Raw genomic sequence first — 22079 nt, 5'->3', positions numbered from 1 at the left:
TAATTTTCCCTTTGGGGCCCCGCCCTGGCCCCAGGGGTTGGGGTAGGAATCCCAATTTTACAATTTTGAAGCCTCATCTACCAAGGATGATTCTGACCAAGTTTGAAAAAAATCCATCCACTGGTTCTTGAGAAGAAGTTGAAAATGTAAAAGTTTACGCACGACGGACGACGACGGACGAAAAGCGATTAGAATAGGTCACTTGAGCAAAGCTCAGGTGACCTAAAAACTTAATTCCTTTTATCACATTACCTCAAATCATTATCAGAATCATGGACACTTAAACGTAACAGTGTAAATAGCTACAATAACCCTTCAATTTACTGAAATAATACAGGAAGACAAAAACAGTGTATCTGTTTATAATACAATGTGACAAAGCCCTGCTTGTCTATCTGTTCCAGAATTAATTGTACTGGAGGTGATAAAGCCCTGCTTGTCTATCTGTTCCAGAATTAATTGTACTGGAGGAGATGGGAGCCACTTTACACTTTACAGCTTGATCACTGATTAAAGGAATGTTAGGCAGATCTGAATTGAACGATACCATTCTTAATATATTAATCCAGGTGCCTCCCACCTCCCCATACGATTAATTATAAAATAGCCTTGACCAGGGGAGGTGATGATACACTGCCTGTGTGAGATATGTGAGCTGGTATACTTACATCGGAAGTGCGAGCTCCGATGCCTGCGCTTGTACCCGAAGTTGATCTGATACTGTGATATCGTTTTCTCTATCACTGTTGCTTCCACACACACTTGTTGTCGACTGTCAAAAAAACCCGACATCAATCAAAATGTAACTTTAATTGTTTTTATATATATTTTAGTTTAATGATATTACAATTCTGTTGGAGGAGTGAGAGAGAGTAGTAATAGGGAAATTCATAAATCTAAATCTCAGAAGTTATTGGAGAAAGATTTTATAAAATATAATTAAGCAATATGACTACCTACATAAACACGTTGAAGGGTATACTATTACCAAAACACACGTATGACATCAGAGATTTCTTGTGATTTTTACTAAAGATCATTTCACCTATCCTCTTTTAGTCCTTTTATTTATCTTCATTTTAAATATAATGATAGGTTGTTTTGAAGTTCTGAGAATAAGTGATCCGTTACTGTGACTTACCTGAGCATGGGCGTCCCCATCAAAGTGATAAGTGATCCGTTACTGTGACTTACCTGAGCATGGGCGCCCCCATCAAAGTGATAAGTGATCGGTTACTGTGACTTAACTGAGCATGGGCGTCCCCATCAAAGTGATAAGTGATCCGTTACTGTGACTTACCTGAGTATGGGCGTCCCCATCAAAGTGATAAGTGATCGGTTACTGTGACTTACCTGAGCATGGGCGTCCCCATCAAAGTGAAATCCTTCCCACCAACTAATAATACCTGGCAAAAAAAATCAAAAAAATCATCATTATTATTAAAATAGCATACCATAATGTTCCACAACATATTTCATACAGTATATTCAAGAATAACTGCAAGTTTGTGACACAAAAACTTACCAGGTTTTTAATCTTCAAAGAAAGTATTCTGTTGATTTTTTTTTTATTAAGTAGAATATTTGAAGTCCTTGTGGTAGGGCCATAAAGTGTGTGACCTTTTGACTTTAACAAGATTGCAACTTCAATTATTATACTTTGTCTTTGTAGTATTGTATCAGGTGAGGTTATATTGATCACATGACTGAAATAAAAATGTCTCTCATGCTAGAAAGTTTGTGACTGAAGTGGACACCAACAACAACTACAACTAGGCCTGATCAACCTTATTGTTCTTTCATGGTTTATAATGGTTCTATCAACTACAACTAGGCCTGATCAACCTTATTGTTCTTTCATGGTTTATAATGGTTCTATCAACTACAACTAGGCCTGATCAACCTTATTGTTCTTTCATGGTTTATAATGGTTCTATCAACTACAACTAGGCCTGATCAACCTTATTGTTCTTTCATGGTTTATAATGGTTCTATCAACTACAACTAGGCCTGATCAACCTTATTGTTCTTTCATGGTTTATAATGGTTCTATCAATAAATGTATAGAGTGACCTTGTAACACTAAAAACTGATGCGGTCAATAAAAGGTGGAAAGGAGTAAAAAAATATTTATGACCACACTTTCCTGATTTGGAGGGGAGAGGTCAGTACAGTTATGACCACATTTTTCTGATTTGGAGGGGAGAGGTCAGTACAGTTATGAACACACTTTCCTGATTTGAAGGGGAGAGATCAGTACAGATATGACCACACTTTCCTTCTTTGGCGGGGAGAGGTCAGTACAGATATGACCACACTTTCCTGCTTTGGGGGGGAGAGGTCAGTACAGATATGACCACACTTTCCTTCTTTGGCGGGGAGAGGTCAGTACAGTTATAACCACACTTTCCTGATTTGGGGGGGAGAGGTCAGTACAGTTATGAACCAACTTTCCTGATTGGGAGGGGAGAGGTCAGTCCAGTTATGACCACACTTTCCTTCTTTGGCGGGGAGAGGTCAGTACAGATATGACCACACTTTCCTTCTTTGGCGGGGAGAGGTCAGTACAGTTATCACCACACTTTCCTGATTTGGAGGTGAGAGATCAGTACAGTTATGACCACACATTCCTGATTTGGAGGGGATAGATCAGTACAGTTATGACAACACTTTCCTGATTTGGGGGGGAGAGGTCAGTACAGATATGACCACACTTTCCTGATTTGGGGGGGAGAGGTCAGTACAGATATGACCACACTTTCCTTATTTGGAGGGGCGAGGTCAGTACAGTTATGACCCCATTTTTCTGATTTGGAGGGAAGAGGTCAGCACAGTTATGAACACACTTTCCTGATTTGGAGTGGAGAGATCAGTACAGTTGTGACCACACTTTCCTGATTTGAAGGGGAGAGATCAGTACATTTATGACCACACTTTCCTGATTTGGAGTGGAGAGATCAGTACAGTTATGAACCAACTTTCCTGATTGGGAGGGGAGAGGTCAGTCCAGTTATGACCACACTTTCCTGCTTTGGAGGGGAGAGATCAGGACAGTTATGACCACACTGGCCTGATTTGGAGGGGAGCGGTCAGTACAGTTATGACAACACTTTCCTGATTTGGGGGGGAGAGGTCAGTACAGATATGACCACACTTTCCTTCTTTGGCGGGGAGAGGTCAGTACAGTTAGGACCACATTTTTCTGATGTGGAGGGGAGAGGTCAGGACAGTTATGACTACACTTTCCTGATTTGGCGGGGAGAGATCAGTACAGCTATGACCACACTTTCCTTATTTGGCGGGGAGAGGTCAGTACAGATATGACCACACTTTCCTTCTTTGGCGGGGAGAGGTCAGTACAGTTGTGACCACACATTCCTGATTTGGAGGGGATAGATCAGTACAGTTATGAACACACTTTCCTGCTTTGGGGGGGAGAGGTCAGTACAGATATGACCACACTTTCCTTATTTGGCGGGGAGAGGTCAGTACAGATATGACCACACTTTCCTGCTTTGGGGGGGAGAGGTCAGTACAGTTGTGACCACACTTTCCTGAGTTGGAGGGGAGAGATCAGTACATTTATGACCACACTTTCCTGATTTGAAGGGGAGAGATCAGTACCCTTTCCTGATTTGGAGGTGAGAGATCAGTACAGTTGTGACCACACTTTCCTGAGTTGGAGGGGAGAGATCAGGACAGTTATGACCACACTACTAGGCCTGATCAACCTTATTGTTCTTTCATGGTTTATAATGGTTCTATAAATAAATCTATAGAGTGACCTTGTAACACTAAAAACTGATGCGGTCAACAAAAGGTGGAAAGGAGTGAAAAAATATTTATGACCACACCTTCCTGATTTGGAGGGGGGAGGTCAGTACAGTTATAACCACACTTTCCTGATTTGGGGGGGAGAGGTCAGTACAGTTATAACCACACTTTCCTGATTTGAAGGGGAGAGATCAGTACAGATATGACCACACTTTCCTGCTTTGGGGGGGAGAGGTCAGTACAGTTATGTCCACATTTTTCTGATGTGGAGGGGAGAGGTCAGGACAGTTATGACTACACTTTCCTGATTTGGCGGGGAGAGATCAGTACATTTATGACCACACTTTCCTTCTTTGGCGGGGAGAGGTCAGTACAGATATGACCACACTTTCCTTCTTTGGCGGGGAGAGGTCAGTACAGATATGACCACACTTTCCTTCTTTGGCGGGGAGAGGTCAGTACAGTTAGGACCACATTTTTCTGATTTGGAGGGGAGCGGTCAGTACAGTTATGACCACCCTTTCCTGATTTGGAGGGGAGCGGTCAGTACAGTTATGAACCAACTTTCCTGATTGGGAGGGGAGAGGTCAGTACAGATATGACCACACTTTCCTTATTTGGCGGGGAGAGGTCAGTACAGTTGTGACCACACTTTCCTGCTTTGGAGGGGAGAGATCAATACAGTTATGACCACACGTTCCTGATTTGGAGGGGAGAGGTCAGTACAGTTATGACCATGCTTTATAACACTGACCTTTTCTAATCTGATTCGGTCTCCAACATTAGGAGGGAAGTCTGATTGTACGATGATGACATCCTCTGTTGTGACCTTACGCTGTTTCCCTGCCACTTGTACTACAGCAAACAGTCTCCCCAGGTCGGTAGACACCAACGTCTCAATCACCAACTCTGTAGCAGCTGTAAACACAAAACACGCTACTTTACAACTATATCAACATATAATTTAAAATTATAGAAGTTTTATCATATTTTTTAATAGAAATGCAAATTTATAGAAGTATTTCATTTGTATTTAAATTCCTGTATAAATGTTTCGTCTTCTTTTTACATTAAGAAAGCTTGTTCCTAAGTTTAATCAGCATAAGGAAACGGGGATCTACCAAGACCATTGGTACTGTTTTAAACTATTTTACATGTTCTGTATACAATGTAAGGTAGGTTATATAACACTTACTTTTACTGCTCTCAGGGGTCTTTAGCTCGGCAACTGCGCTGAATCTGCGGCTACAAGGAAAGATAATATTATTATATTAATTAACTACCAACAAACTATACAGCATCATAACCCGGGTTACCAAGGGGAAATTGAAATGACCAGGACTACAGACCAGGTATTTTCCTACCTCTGTTTTGGTTTGATGCTACCCTTGTTTAAATTTTGTACAAACAACCAATTATAGGAATCCTCCTCCAGGTACTCGATTAGATTTTACTGCTGTGAGGTGTCTCTTGATGGTTGCCTTTGTGTTAACCATTTTTTTCAGTGTTTTAGAGGCAAATTGAAAAATGAAAAAACGAAAAATAAAATATACTATTTCATAAAAAGTACTTGTAAATAAAACATGTATGAAGAAGGGGATCCTTCAAAAGGAAGATATTTTTTTCTCGAGAAAACAAAAAATAAAGTTCATAATTTGTAGGGAGATTTTATTTCCCCAGCAAGAACCAACAACTGTTCCCCAGCCTAACTGAGAGAAAAATTGTTTGAGGGAGAACATATCTAAGTGAACCTACTAGATAGGATGGAGGTTAAAAGTGCATGTGAATGTGCAAATAACATAAGCAGTAGAAGCTATGGTGTAAAGAAATATGGAATGATGTGTGGATATGTTACCTGTGATCACTGTGTGATATGTGGTGATGTTACCTGTGATCACTGTGTGATGTGTGGTGAGGGTACCTGTGATCACTGTGTGATGTGTGTAGATGTTACCTGTGATCACTGTGTGATGTGGGGTGAGGTTACCTGTGATCACTGTGGGATGTGTGGAGATGTTACCTGTGATCACTATGTGATGTGTGGAGATGTTACCTGTGATCACTGTGGGATGTGTGGTGAGGTTACCTGTGATCTCTGTGTGATGTGTGGTGAGGTTACCTGTGACCACTGTGTGATGTGTGGTGAGGTTACCTGCGATCACTGTGTGATGTGTGGTGAGGGTACCTGTGATCACTGTGTGATGTGTGTAGATGTTACCTGTGATCACTGTGTGATGTGGGGTGAGGTTACCTGTGATCACTGTGGGATGTGTGGAGATGTTACCTGTGATCACTGTGTGATGTGGGGTGAGGTTACCTGTGATCACTGTGGGATGTGTGGTGAGGTTACCTGTGATCCCTGTGTGATGTGTGGAGATGTTACCTGTGGTCACTGTGTGATGTGTGGAGATTTTACCTGTGATCACTGTGTGATGTGGGGTGAGGTTACCTGTGATCACTGTGGGATGTGTGGTGAGGTTACCTGTGATCTCTGTGTGATGTGTGGTGAGGTTACCTGCGATCACTGTGTGATGTGTGGTGAGGTTACCTGCGATCACTGTGTGATGTGTGGTGAGGATACCTGTGAACACTGTGTGATGTGTGAAGATGTTACCTGTGATCACTGTGTGATATGTGGTGTTGTTACCTGTGATCACTGTGTGATGTGGGGTGAGGTTACCTGTGATCACTGTGGGATGTGTGGAGATGTTACCTGTGATCACTATGTGATGTGTGGAGATGTTACCTGTGATCACTGTGTGATATGTGGTGAGGTTACCTGTGATCACTATGTGATGTGTGGAGATGTTACCTGTGATCACTGTGTGATGTGTGGAGATGTTACCTGTGATCACTGTGTGATGTGTGTGGAGATGTTACCTGTGATCACTGTGTGATGTGTGGAGATGTTATAATTAGTTACCTGTCAGCAGTTTGTGAAGTGTGGATGTGTCTGTTGATCGTGAAGGAACCCACTGGGTACTTCCCTCTCACAGCACAGCTAGCTGCATCTGTAATAATAAAAGCAAATAAATCAATTATAGTGTAACGTAGGGTCTGGATATTAATTATAGTTTAACGTAGGGTCTAGATATCAATTATAGTGTAATGTAGGGTCTAGATTTTAATTATAGTGTAATGTAGGGTTTAGATATCAATTATAGTGTAATGTAGGGTCTAGATATCAATTATAGTGTAACGTAGGGTCTAGATATTAATTATAGTGTAACGTAGAGTCTAGATATTATTTATAGTGTGACGTAGGGTCTAGATATTAATTATAGTGTAATGTAGGGTCTAGATATCAATTATAGTGTAACATAGGGTCTAGATATTAATTATAGTGTAACGTAGGGTCTAGATATCAATTATAGTGTAACGTAGGGTCTAGATATCAATTATAGTGTAACGTAGGGTCTAGATATCAATTATAGTGTAACGTAGGGTCTAGATATCAATTATAGTGTAACGTAGGGTCTAGATATCAATTATAGTGTAACGTAGGGTCTAGATATCAATTATAGTGTAACGTAGGGTCTAGATATCAATTATAGTGTAACGTAGGGTCTAGATATCAATTATAGTGTAACGTAGGGTCTAGATATCAATTATAGTGTAACGTAGGGTCTAGATATCAATTATAGTGTAACGTAGGGTCTAGATATCAATTATAGTGTAACGTAGGGTCTAGATATCAATTATAGTGTAACGTAGGGTCTAGATATCAATTATAGTGTAACGTAGGGTCTAGATATCAATTATAGTGTAACGTAGGGTCTAGATATCAATTATAGTGTAACGTAGGGTCTAGATATCAATTATAGTGTAACGTAGGGTCTAGATATCAATTATAGTGTAACGTAGGGTCTAGATATCAATTATAGTGTAACGTAGGGTCTAGATATCAATTATAGTGTAACGTAGGGTCTAGATATCAATTATAGTGTAACGTAGGGTCTAGATATCAATTATAGTGTAACGTAGGGTCTAGATATCAATTATAGTGTAACGTAGGGTCTAGATATCAATTATAGTGTAACGTAGGGTCTAGATATCAATTATAGTGTAACGTAGGGTCTAGATATCAATTATAGTGTAACGTAGGGTCTAGATATCAATTATAGTGTAACGTAGGGTCTAGATATCAATTATAGTGTAACGTAGGGTCTAGATATCAATTATAGTGTAACGTAGGGTCTAGATATCAATTATAGTGTAACGTAGGGTCTAGATATCAATTATAGTGTAACGTAGGGTCTAGATATCAATTATAGTGTAACGTAGGGTCTAGATATCAATTATAGTGTAACGTAGGGTCTAGATATCAATTATAGTGTAACGTAGGGTCTAGACATTAATTATAGTGTAACGTAGGGTCTAAATATCAATTATAGTGTAACGTAGGGTCTAGATTTCAATTATAGTGTAACGTAGGGTCTAGATATCAATTAAAGTGTAACGTAGGGTCTAAATATCAATTATAGTGTAATGTAGGGTCTAGATATCAATTATAGTGTAACGTAGGGTCTAAATATCAATTATAGTGTAACGTAGGGTCTAGATATCAATTAAAGTGTAACGTAGGGTCTAGATATCAATTATAGTGTAATGTAGGGTCTAGATATCAATTATAGTGTAACGTAGGGTCTAGATATCAACTATAGTTTAACGTAGGGTCTAGATATTATTTATAGTGTAAGAATATTAGAAACTACAAAGCATCATGTTGATGATATATGACAAGTATATAAAGTAAGTTTATCTGATTAAGGTAGATAAAGGTCACTTAGATAAAATCATTTTAAATATAACCTTAAGTTAGCTTCTGTACCTGGCCTATGTCACCAAGTTTGTGTTTATACACGTATGTATAACATAACAAAGAAGAACTAGTTATTCACATCTCTGAAAAGTACCCTTTGAGTTAAAAAGCACAATTTTCTGATCTTCAAATTATTCCAGAGCTATCTGAACATTTTCTCAAATGTAAGTTACTCCAACACATATAGTGTGCCTGTAAGTTACTCCAACACATAGTGTGCCTGTAAGATACTATAGCTAGCACACATAGTATGCCTGTAAGTTACTTCAACACATAGTGTGCCTGTAAGTTACTCCAACACATAGTATGCCTGTAAGTTACTTGAACACATAGTATGCCTGTAAGTTAATAGAACACATAGCATGCCTGTAAGTTACTTAAACACAGAGTATGCCTGTAAGTGAATAGAACAAATAGTATGCCTGTAAGTTACTAGAACACATATAGTATTCCTGTAAGTTACTAAAACACATAGTATGCCTGTAAGTTAATAGAACACATAGTATGCCTGTAAGTTAAGTATGCCTGTAAGTTACTCCAACACAAAGTATGCCTGTAAGCTACTCCAACACAAAGTATGCCTGTAAGTTACTAGAACATATAGAATGCCTGTAAGTTACTCCAACACATAGTATGCCTGTAAGTTAATAGAACACATAGCATGCCTGTAAGTTACTTAAACACAGAGTATGCCTGTAAGTGAATAGAACAAATAGTATGCCTGTAAGTTACTAGAACACATATAGTATTCCTGTAAGTTACTAGAACATATAGTATGCCTGTAAGATACTCCAACACAAAGTATGCCTGTAAGTTACTAGAACATATAGAATGCCTGTAAGTTACTCCAACACATAGTATGCCTGTAAGTTAATAGAACACATAGTATGCCTGTAAGTTACTAAAACACATAGTATGCCTGTAAGTTAATAGAACACATAGTATGCCTGTAAGTTAATAGAACACATAGCATGCCTGTAAGTTACTTAAACACAGAGTATGCCTGTAAGTGAATAGAACAAATAGTATGCCTGTAAGTTACTAGAACACATATAGTATTCCTGTAAGTTACTAGAACATATAGTATGCCTGTAAGTTACTACAACACAAAGTATGCCTGTAAGCTACTCCAACACAAAGAATGCCTGTAAGTTACTAGAACACATAGTATGCTGTAAGTTACTCCAACACATATAGTGTGCCTGTAAGTTACTCCAACACATAGTATGCCTGTAAGTTACTTGAACACATAGTATGCCTGTAAGTTAATAGAACACATAGTATGCCTGTAAGTTAATAGAACACATAGCATGCCTGTAAGTTACTTAAACACAGAGTATGCCTGTAAGTGAATAGAACACATAGTATGCCTGGAAGTTACGAGAACACATATAGTATTCCTGTAAGTTACTAAAACACATAGTATGCCTGTAAGTTAATAGAACACATAGTATGCCTGTAAGTTAATAGAACACATAGTATGCCTGTAAGTTAAGTATGCCTGTAAGTTACTCCAACACAAAGTATGCCCGTAAGTTACTAGAACATATAGTATGCCTGTAAGTTACTCCAACACAAAGTATGCCTGTAAGCTACTCCAACACAAAGTATGCCTGTAAGTTACTAGAACACATAGTATGCTGTAAGTTACTCCAACACATATAGTATGCCTGTAAGTTACTTCAACAGATAGTATGCCTGTAAGTTACTATAGCTATTACACATAGTATGCCTGTAAGTTACTCCAACACAAAGTATGCCCGTAAGTTACTAGAACATATAGTATGCCTGTAAGTTACTATAGTTACTTCAACAGATAGTATGCCTGTAAGTTACTAGAACACATAGTATGCCTGTTAGTTACTCCAACAGATAGTATGCCTGTAAGTTACTCTAACACATACAATGTAGTATGCCTGTAAGTTACTACAACACATAGTATGCCTGTAAGCTACTAGAACATATAGAATGCCTGTAAGTTACTCCAACACAAAGTATGCCTGTAAGTTACTTCAACATATAGTGTGCCTGTAAGTTACTCCAACACATAGTGTGCCTGTAAGTTACTATAGCTAGCACACATAGTATGCCTGTAAGTTACTTCAACACATAGTGTGCCTGTAAGTTACTCCAACACATAGTATGTCTGTAAGTTACTAGAACATATAGAATGCCTGTAAGTTACTCCAACACAAAGTATGCCTGTAAGTTACTCCAACACAGATAGTATGCCTGTAAGTTACTCCAACACAAAGTATGCAACACATAGTATGCCTGTAAGTTACTCCAACCCATATAGTATGCCTGTAAGTAACTTCAACAGATATTATGCCTGTAAGTTACTCCAACACATAGAATGCCTGTAAGTGACTCCAACACATATAGCATGCCTGTAAGTAACTTCAACAGATAGTATGCCTGTAAGATCCTATAGCTAACACACATAGTATGCCTGTAAGTTACTCCAACCCATATAGTATGCCTGTAAGTAACTTCAACAGATATTATGCCTGTAAGTTACTCCAACACATATAGGATGCCTGTAAGTAACTTCAACAGATAGTATGCCTGTAAGTTACTCCAACACATATAGTATGCCTGTAAGTAACTTCAACAGATAGTATGCCTGTAAGTTACTCCAACACATATAGTATGCCTGTAAGTTACTCCAACACATAGTATGCCTGTAAGTGACTCCAACACATATAGTATGCCTGTAAGTAACTTCAACAGATAGTATGCCTGTAAGTTACTATAGCTAACACACATAGTATGCCTGTAAGTTACTCCAACACACAGTATGCCCGTAAGTTACTAGAACATATAGTATGCCTGTAAGTTACTCCAACACATAGAATGCCTGTAAGTGACTCCAACACATATAGTATGCCTGTAAGTAACTTCAACAGATAGTATGCCTGTAAGTTACTATAGCTAACACACATAGTATGCCTGTAAGTTACTCCAACACATACAATGTAGTATGCCTGTAAGTTACTAGAACACATAGTATGTCTGTAAGTTACTAGAACGTATAGTATGCCTGTAAGTTACTAGAACACATAGTATGCCTGTAAGTTACTCCAACACAGTATGCCTGTAAGTTACTCCAACACATAGTATGCCTGTAAGGTAATAGAACACATAGTATGCCTGTAAGTTACTGCAACACATAGTATGCCTGTAAGTTAATTGAACACATAGTATGCCTGTAAGTTAATAGAATACATAGTATGCCTGTAAGTTACTCCAACACATAGTATAAGTTACTAGAACATATAGTATGCCTGTAAGTTACTCCAACACAAAGTATGCGTGCAAGCTACTCCAACGCAAAGCATGACTGTAAGTTACTAGAACACATAGTATGTCTGTAAGTTACTAGAACGTATAGTATGCCTGTAAGTTACTAGAATACATAGTATGCCTGTAAGTTACTTAAACACATAGTGTGCCTGTAAGATGATAGAACACATAGAATGCCTGTAAGTTACTTGAACACATAGTATGCCTGTAAGTTAATAGAATACATAGTATGCCTGTAAGTTACTCCAACACAAAGAATGCCTGTAAGTTACTCCAACACATAGTATGCCTGTAAGGTAATAGAACACATAGTATGCCTGTAAGTTAATATAACACATAGTATGCCTGTAAGTTACTTGAACACATAGTATGCCTGTAAGTTACTTGAACACATAGTATGCCTGTAAGTTACTTGAACACATAGTATGCCTGTAAGTTACTTGAACACATAGTATGCCTGTAAGTTACTTGAACACATAGTATGCCTGTAAGTTAATAGAACACATAGTAAGCCTGTAAGTTAATAGAACACATAGTATGCCTGTAAGTTAATAGAACACATAGTATGCCTGTAAGTTACTAGAACACATAGTATGCCTTCACCTTCATAACCTTTTTGATCAGTTCTTAACAATCTTAATCATTGCTTTAATAAACTCTTAAACTCTTGTGAAACTTGGCTGCTAGATAGAACTACCAACAACTTCAATTGTAATTTCTACAACAACCCAGACAGACATAGCAAGCTTGGACTTCAGCAAATCATTTGACCCAGTACTAGTCCTACACAAGACTCCATCTGTATTAGACCAAACATTTTTTTTTTAGTGTTTCCGGTAACCCTATATAGCTACCTTCCCTAAGTTTTTGTGCCAACCCTAAACGTTTTAAGGCACTTTTCAAAGAAGCATTGTTTAAGTCAAGAACATTCTAGCTCTCCTATATAAACCATATAAATTAATTTGTTAAAATGAAAATGTATTAATTACCTACCTACCCTGAATTGTTACAGGAAAGGCATGTATTTTTTGTCTGGCCTTATATATATATGACAGTATAGGGGGGACATTTCTTGCTGGATTAGAGTATTCCTATGTGATGGAGACATGAGGGTGGTGATGAAAACCTTGGACGTAAGAGAAGTTCCAGTCATCTGAGGACCCCCCCCCCCCCAAAAGCAGAGTTTTTTGTTTTGGCAATACACTCATAATATAATCTTGATTATATTATGAGTGTGGTGATAACAAGGGCGTTTTTTGGTAAATAAATAACCCATTTGATTTGTCGATATATATGTGAGGTAGCCTGGTAGGCGTTGTGTCTGACATAGTGTGACCTACATGTAAACGTACTAAGCTAGCTGTTTGTATTTGTAAATCTCTGTGTTCCTTTGCATTCTCGATGTTATTTTTGCACTTGAGTAGAGCTAGCCTTGACCTAGCCACGGTCAAAACACATAAGTGATGCAGACAATCTCCGGGTGATTGACAGGTAGGGGTGGGGCCTAAGGGTATATAAGCCGCCAAAACATGCGAGTTGTAAGTATACTTGAGAGCGAGTTTTCAATGATGGGGTATGTCTGAATAAGACTGTTACCAATTACGATCGTTCAATCTAAAGTATCATACCTAACAAGGGCGAGCTATCGTGTTGCTTCAGGTCCGCTACATTGATGAATCACGGGCACTACTATGAGAGCTCGTTAGATTGCTATAGGGAGTTATAGGGACCACCGAGTGGTCAGGGTAGCTTTAGGTTAGCAAGAGGTGTTCTATAGATTGTACAATATTGGTACATGTAGTGCTGCCGAGCTATCATTGTAGTGGACAACTGCTGTACTGAGCTATCGCCAGAGTACAGATAGTGTGGTCAAGACCCGTGTGTGTTGCTGTGGCGTGCAGTGAGAGGTCAGCGAACGATCGGCTGTGTATCATTGCATGATCGTAAGAGGCGACTAAATTTGAGATCTTATCTATACTCTTCTTTCTAAACAACTTTCTTCTTCCCAATGTCTCCCTTGACAATGCCTCACTTTTGGCCTTTAGTTGAGTGTTGGCCCTTGTGAGGAAGGCTTTGGGTTCTGTCCCCTGGACGAGACATACCAGAGTCTGTAAAAATGGTAGTTTCTACTCCTGCTTAACGCTCAGCAATTTAGTAGTGGGACAACTGGTTCGCCCATTGTCAGTATAATGTGACCGGGTGGGGTGTCTTGCTAGGTGTCTTCGGCAGTATGTTTCAGTTAGGTAGCACTATAAAGTCGGCATCAGTTCCGCGCCTAGTATCACAACGGGACAAACATGAACATATCGCAGCCTCCCAAAACACACATACATACACTTCACCCATTCATCTTGCACACAGGGGAGGCCATCCTTAAATAATCATAGCTTTTGATAGGACGTTAAATAATACTTTACCAAACCAAACGTACATGATTGCTCAGACATAGGCAATGTTTCAGAGCTAGATTAATATAACGTATCTGTATTTATTGGCATCTTTACTAGAATATTGTTACATCGCAGTTGGGGTAGATATACTCGCCAGAATCTCCAGAGTACTGGTACGGACCATAGGGGAAACGTCACAATAGCTGGTTTTTGTTTTTTGCACCTCAAAACGTAGCGCTTTCTACGGTGTCATATAGTAGTGCGTTCTGGCTCTTCACCAGGCATCTATCTGTCAAAATGTCAAAGTCTGGTGCCAGAGGAAACTCCGGGTACTGGGCCTGCTAACTATTGGTCTTTTGTGTATCTAATGGGTGTTTGTTAGCACAAAAAGGACAATTTAAAAAAAAATCCGAATCCTTGGTAATTGCTTTGATATGTTAACGGGACGATGTACTTCATGTGTGTTACTGTCAATATCCCGAAAGTAACTAACTCACGTCCTTGACGTTTGATCTATAAAATCACCGGATTGCTGTGATAATTTCTACATCATCGTACATGCATAAAAAGATTAAATTAAACAGCAAATACCTATTTCAAAAATAAAGAATTTTCACCTGTTTTTGAACAATTCACGGAACCCTTCAATGCCTTGCATAAAGTTGGAACAAACTGACGATAGAGAAATCCACATGCCTTGTTCGCCATTTTCCGTTTACTACTCTGGATCTCAGAAACGTTTTGAAATTGCCACTAATAAAGTAAACGGGAGTCGGAATGGCCTTATGCGGAAATTTAATTCCGTCCTGGATTGCAAAGCGATGTGGTGGTGGTTCCCGTTAGGGCTTCTACTAAAAAAAATGGACTGGGCAAACGCTGAAAAAAGTCCTTCCTATACTTATCAACTGAACAAAATGTGACTAATATTGGGAAACTCAAAACTAACATTTTTAAAGATACCGGGCACAATTGGTATTTATTTAGTAATTCTGACGTTACGTTAGACTATCGTATATTGCGAGGACAATTTGTGGGAAAATCAGAAAGCGAATTCTGCCTGGTTGAACAAAACGACTGTACGAGACATGACTTGTGTGGTGTACTTCATGCTCACCTGGCACTTTGAATAGATATTTTAACAACTGTCCCTGACAACAATATTCATGCTTCGAAAATCCTTAATAATAATTTTCCGTCGGTGGGCTTCGACCCCTGAACCCCCAACCAAGATAGGCGGCCCCAGACCCCTCGCCTGGCCATGGGCTTACACAAATATCTTTTAGCCTAGCTACGCCCCTGATTATATAATATATGTATGATATTACATGATTTATGACAGAAAAATCTGAATTAAAGAACAAAACGAAAATCTGTTAGCAATATACTATATACAATTTGTACAATGGCTATACTTATTCAGTTCATTATTACTTATGGTATTATGTAATAGGTTAATGTGACTCCTACAAATGTTTGAGTGGATATCACTTTTGAATTATTCAAAGGAAGGGGTCAATCAGATACATTCAGGTAGATTATTCCAACTGATGTAGTTGTTGGAATATTTGTCATCAGGGAACTTCAACCCCCACCCCCTTTATATTTTTATTTTTTGTATTCAACTTTTTTTCATAATCACATTTTACTACAGTTACATGCACATTACAATTGTTTCATATAACTATTTTCGTTCTGTAACTATATATCAATCAGAATCGGTATAGATATATATATATGAGTCTACTTGTTTACTCATGCATGTACAAAGTTTATATTAATTTAGATTATATTTCAATCGGATATTTCACGTTTTTTAAAGACAAGTACAGAGTACCATGACATCTGTAAGTAAGACAGATCATTTCTATTTTGAATACATTTAGACGTGAAGTTATCCGAAAGGAATATATGGCTCTAAAGACTTTACCCAAAATATATTAACAATGTCAGCTCAGTTAAGAAAGTAAATGATTGATAAAAATCCATTTGCATTTGATTTTTTCTTGCTTTTTGTTGTGATAGGCATACAGACCCATATCTTCTATTTTATTATAAAACTTAGGTATGTTTTCCCTTCCAGAATGGTAGGAGCTGTGGGTGTTTTTTTTAACTTACATGAATGTATATAGTATCTCATAATGAGCAATAAAAAAATAATCTTGTCTCCATGTTCTTTTTCTATTACACCAAAAAATAAAAGTTGTTGGGTGTCTGGGCAAGGTAATTTGGTACTTATTTTCTAGCGTATCTATCAGCCATAACCAAAAAGTTTTTATTATACTGCATTCCCAAAAAAGATGCATAATAGTTTCTCTCTCATTTGTACAAAATGGGCATCTTTTAGTTTCAGCTAATTTGCAGCTCATTAATTTTGTGTTGGTATAGATGATCCTGTGTATGATTTTATACTGAAAGTTAATAAGTTTTGTGTCATCAGTTATGGCCCTTGGAATCGAGTTAAAAGATTCCCAAGATTTTTCACTGATATTACTATGGAGTTCTTCTTGCCATTTTCTTTGACTATTCACCGGTTTTTCAGAGATGGTTTGGATAAGAATATGATAGAAATAATTGGTAACTTTATCATAAAGAATGCAATTATTGCCTCTTTTAATTAAATAATTATACCAAATTGGTTGCGAGACCACCTTCTCTGGGGTTGTTGGGGACACATTTTGGGGGGTGCGATAGTTTTGAAACTATTTCCCTCGGAAAATGCGGGAAATTGAGTGACGTCATGGGCGGGGCCTGACCGAATATTGACCAATCAGCGCAATCGTAAAATTTTAGTTTTGTTAATAAAGTGTCCCAACTGTTGAAAATTTGTTGTCTAATAATATTTAAAATATTGTAAGGGAGTGTTTGTATCGGTATAATAAAACAGTTGAAGTATGGGTATTTCGGGATATAGCAAGTTTATGATCCCCCGAGGCCAGGACTATTTCCCGAGGCGAAACCCATACTTTAACTGTTAAAAAACCTACCAATTTTAGGAAACCGGAGCTAAAAAACGTGTCAATCTCATTAAAATCAGATGTTAATAAAAATACCTGTTACGGCCGTGCTATTAATGCGTTACGTAATAATGAACAGCTGTATTTATTCAGATTGAAAACGTGTATGACATATGTTTTGCTTCTGCTGTTTTTACATAATGATACTAGTATGTCAATTAAGCTGCATGTCGACTTTATTGATTGCTGATTTATTATATTTATATGGACAGTTGAGGTTGGAAATAACTATAGATTAATTATTCATGATCAGTAACAGTTAGCTACTATAACTATAACAAAATCTTCAGGCAATATCAGTGCAGCCCCTGACGAGAATAATTGTTGTGATTTTCTTCGGTCTGCCAATATTAGCAAGTTGATTTTGTTGTGTTGATTTTTTCTGTTGGGCTCTCACTACTGTTTTGAAATTGATCTGCTAAGTTTTTAGTTTGACGTTAGATGTTTCCCAAAGATTTTTCCGGATATTGTTTTCCTTTCGTCGGCTCCGTATTTATACAGTACATTTCAGGAACAATCTTCCTTGCCCGCAGAATGGCTCGTACTTTAAATCAGATGTTCTGCAAAAATAGTTAGTCTAGACTTCCATGGGATATCTCCAGGTATGCTGTAAGTTGTCATGGTACTATTCGGTAGCACATTTCTGTAACTTAAACAAACGGAAAGTCGGTTATCTGCAAATGCAAGCTACGCTTATTAGCTTACGCGTAAAATGCAGTCAGTTACTGATATTTAGCCTATGTTGAATCCCCTTATACATGTATGTATCGAAAAAAAGGATTGATAGGAATGTCAGACATTTGTTGGTCTACTGATTAGCGACCCCGTCTCATTTATAACTTGTCATTCAAACAGTTAGTTAAATAACCGTGTCTGAAATGTTTGTATCCGAGGAGATGTTTACAATGTAAAGTTGACAATGCAACACCATTTGCTTATTCATATTCATCATCGTGGCATACTCTCCCATCTATGGAAATACCTTGGGCTTTTTTTAGTCAGAGATTAACCATGCCTGTTACAGTTAGGTTAAAATGATTATTGTAGGCCTATAGGTTGGGAACATCGTAAAGGATGCACTGAAACTCAGAACACATCTCAATCATAATTAGACTGAGACGATAAAAATCCACTCATCTTCATCTTGAAACATTCCTCCGTCAATATATTGATAACTACAGAATTAAAATTGTGGTCTTGTGCTATAGTGCGTTGTTATGTACAATGAGACACATTAATTGATATTTGGATGTAAATCACAAATTCTGTTAAAAATTTAAAAATAACCATAGAAAGTGGCACAATTATGATCACTGAGTAAAATATGAGGGTTATATAGGCTACATTTGTGATCACTGAGTAAAATATGAGGGTTATATAGGCTACATTTTGAAAATAAGGTTTAAAAAAAATATGTTGTCTGTGTATAATATGTAGTTTGTTTATTACGAAACCATATATACTGCCTGTTTCCCTCGCCATTAATTACAGTAAATCCTTAGGTCAGGAAAATAGTTAATAAAGGTGAGTATATTCTTAAGATAGATCATCCATACTTTGATTCAACATGTCCAATGAATTACATTGTGTAGTTAAAAAAAGTAGCATACATCTAGCCTCCATACAGAATAGGTTTAGTCCCAAAACTTATTATTTTGGAAATGATGTGTACAAACTGCTGCACAAAGTTAAGCACAAAAGTTTGCAATACTAAGTTTTTTAACCCCCATATGCTGTGGTCACTTGTTAGTGACCTGTCCCAACGGTAACCCTTATTTAGTGACCTATCCCTGTCCCAACATCAACCCTTATTTAGTGACCTATCCCTGTCCCAACGTCAACCCTTATTTAGTGACCTATCCCTGTCCCAACGTCAACCCTTATTTAGTGACCTATCCCTGTCCCAACGTTAACCCTTAATTAGTGACCTATCTCTGTCCCAACGTTAACCCTTTTTTAGTGACCTATCCCAGTCCCAACGTTAACCCTTATTTAGTGACCTATCCCTGTCCCAACGCTAACCCTTATTAAGTGACCTATCCCTGTCCCAATGTCACCCTTATTTAGTGACCTATCCCTGTCCCAACGCTAACCCTTATTAAGTGACCTATCCCTGTCCCAATGTCACCCTTATTTAGTGACCTATCCCTGTCCCAATGTTAACCCTTATTTAGTTACCTATCCCTGTCCCAACGTCAACCCTTATTTAGTGACCTATCCCTGTCCCAATGTCACCCTTATTTAGTGACCTATCCCTGTCCCAATGTTACCCTTATTTAGTGACATATCCTTGTCCCAACATCAACCCTTATTTAGTGACTTATCCCTGTCCCAACGTTAACCCTTAATTAGTGACCTATCTCTGTCCCAACGTTGACCCTTATTTAGTGACCTATCCCAGTCCCAACGTTAACCCTTATTTAGTGACATATCCTTGTCCCAACATCAACCCTTATTTAGTGGCTTATCCCTGTCCCAACGTTAATCCTTAATTAGTGACCTATCTCTGTCCCAACGTTAACCCTTATTTATGACCTATCCCTGTCCCAATGTCACCCTTTTTTAGTGACCTATCCCTGTCCCAATGTTACCCTTATTTAGTGACATATCCTTGTCCCAACATCAACCCTTATTTAGTGACTTATCCCTGTCCCAACGCTAACCCTTAATTAGTGACCTATCTCTGTCCCAACGTTGACCCTTATTTAGTGACCTATCCCAGTCCCAACGTTAACCCTTGTTTAGTGACCTATCCCTGTCCCAAAGTTCAACCTTATTTAGTGACCTATCCCTGTCCCATCGTTAACCCTTATTTAGTGACCTATCCCTGACAAAAAATCAACCCTTATTTAGAGACTTATCCCTGTCCAAACGTTAACCCTTATTTATGTCCCAAAGTTCAACCCTTATTTAGTGACCTATCCCTGTCACAACATCAACACTTATTTAGTGACCTATCCCTGTCCAAACGATAACCCTTATTTAGTGACCTATCCCTGACAAAAAATCAACCCTTATTTAGAGACTTATCCCTGTCCAAACGTTAACCCTTATTTAGTGCCCTATCCCTGTCCCAACGTTAACCCTTATTAAGTGACCTATCCCTGTCCCAATGTCACCCTTTTTTAGTGACCTATCCCTGTCCCAATGTCACCCTTATTTAGTGACCTATCCCTGTCACAACATCAACACTTATTTAGTGACCTATCCCTGTCCAAACGATAACCCTTATTTAGTGACCTATCCCTGTCCAAACGATAACCCTTATTTAGTGACCTATCCCTGACAAAAAATCAACCCTTATTTAGAGACTTATCCCTGTCCAAACGTTAACCCTTATTTAGTGACCTATCCCTGACAAAAAATCAACCCTTATTTAGAGACTTATCCCTGTCCAAACGTTAACCCTTATTTAGTGACCTATCTCTGTCCCAACGTTAACCCTTTTTTATGACCTATCCCTGTCCCAATGTCACCCTTATTTAGTGCCCTATCCCTGTCCCAAAGTTCAACCCTTATTTAGTGACCTATCCCTGTCTCAATGTCACCCTTATTTAGTGACCTATCCCTGTCACAACATCAACACTTATTTAGTGACCTATCCCTGTCCAAACGTTAACCCTTATTTATGTCCCAAAGTTCAACCCTTATTTAGTGACCTATCCCTGCCCCAATGTTAACCCTTATTTAGTGACCTATCCCTGACAAAAAATCAACCCTTATTTAGAGACTTATCCCTGTCCAAACGTTAACCCTTATTTAGTGACCTATCTCTGTCCCAACGTTGACCCTTATTTTGTGACCTATCCCAGTCCCAACGTTAACCCTTATTTAGTGACATATCCTTGTCCCAACATCAACCCTTATTTAGTGGCTTATCCCTGTCCCAACGTTAATCCTTAATTAGTGACCTATCTCTGTCCCAACGTTAACCCTTTTTTATGACCTATCCCTGTCCCAATGTCACCCTTATTTAGTGACCTATCCCTGTCCCAATGTTAATCCTTATTTAGTGACTTATCCCTGTCCCAACGTTAACCCTTATTTAGGAAGTTGATGTACTTTTTTGTGAATTTTTAGGTCACCTGAGACAAAGTCTCAAGTGCCCTATTGCGATCGCCTTTTGTCCGTCGTCATCCTTCGTCCGTCGTGCGTCCGTAAACAATTTACATTTTCGACTTCTTCTCCAAAACCCCTGAACCAATTTCAATGAAATTTTGCAGAAACCTTCCATGGCCAAAGGTCAACAAAAATAGTTGCCAGTTTGGTCCCTGGCCCCCAGCTGCCTGAGGGACGGGGCAAAAAAGGGTAAAATTGACTAAATTTCAAAAATCTTCTTCTCAAGACCCAGATATGGTATAATCAAATACTCTTCATAGATGGAAGGGTCTTAAGGTGCTTTACCAAAATTGTGAATTTCTTGACCCTGGGGTCTCATGTTTCCCCCTGGAGAGGGGGTAAACTTTACTATAGTTTATATAGGGAAATCACATTTTGGACCAACATTTGTTTAATTGCCATTGGAGGTAATTCAATTTAGGTTAGCATTATCAGTATTGGGTAGCAGTTTGATGGTATGCACATATCAGGCCTGACTGACCCCCCGGGGCTGATGGGCGGGCCAAAAAGGGTCGAATTGACTGAAATTTCTAAAATCTTCTTCTCAAAGACCCAGATATGGTAGAATCAAACACTCTTCATAGATGGAAGAGTCTTAAGGTTTACGACCCTAGGGTCTCACATTTACCCCCTGGGGAAGGAGTAGGGGGGGGG

The 22079-nt window shown here is 38.5% G+C and overlaps 2 protein-coding genes across 3 annotated transcripts in view; one reads left to right on the top strand and one right to left on the bottom strand.

Moving 5' to 3' along the window:
* Window positions 1–15015, bottom strand: part of LOC110460362 (39S ribosomal protein L21, mitochondrial-like) — a 16744-nt gene extending 1729 nt beyond the window's left edge. The window contains exons 1-6 of one of the 2 annotated variants that reach the window (XM_021513230.1): window positions 14910–15015; window positions 6698–6785; window positions 4970–5019; window positions 4529–4692; window positions 1354–1406; window positions 669–772 (exon numbers count right to left, since the gene is read on the bottom strand). In XM_021513230.1, coding sequence (XP_021368905.1) covers window positions 669–772; window positions 1354–1406; window positions 4529–4692; window positions 4970–5019; window positions 6698–6785; window positions 14910–15000 — 550 coding nt within the window. In that variant the 5' untranslated portion in view covers window positions 15001–15015. The remainder of the gene's footprint in view (window positions 1–668; window positions 773–1353; window positions 1407–4528; window positions 4693–4969; window positions 5020–6697; window positions 6786–14909) is intronic. The other variant, XM_021513231.1, reaches the window with a different exon arrangement.
* Window positions 15016–17822: 2807 nt separating this feature from the next.
* Window positions 17823–22079, top strand: part of LOC110460349 — a gene marked incomplete at its 3' end in the record, with an annotated part of 36985 nt that continues 32728 nt past the window's right edge. The window contains exon 1 of the mRNA XM_021513211.1: window positions 17823–17908. The remainder of the gene's footprint in view (window positions 17909–22079) is intronic.

This window comes from Mizuhopecten yessoensis, unplaced genomic scaffold (assembly GCF_002113885.1).
Source record: "Mizuhopecten yessoensis strain PY_sf001 unplaced genomic scaffold, ASM211388v2 scaffold10363, whole genome shotgun sequence".
NCBI lineage: Eukaryota > Metazoa > Mollusca > Bivalvia > Pectinida > Pectinidae > Mizuhopecten > Mizuhopecten yessoensis.
This window is presented reverse-complemented; position numbering and strand designations above follow the sequence as displayed.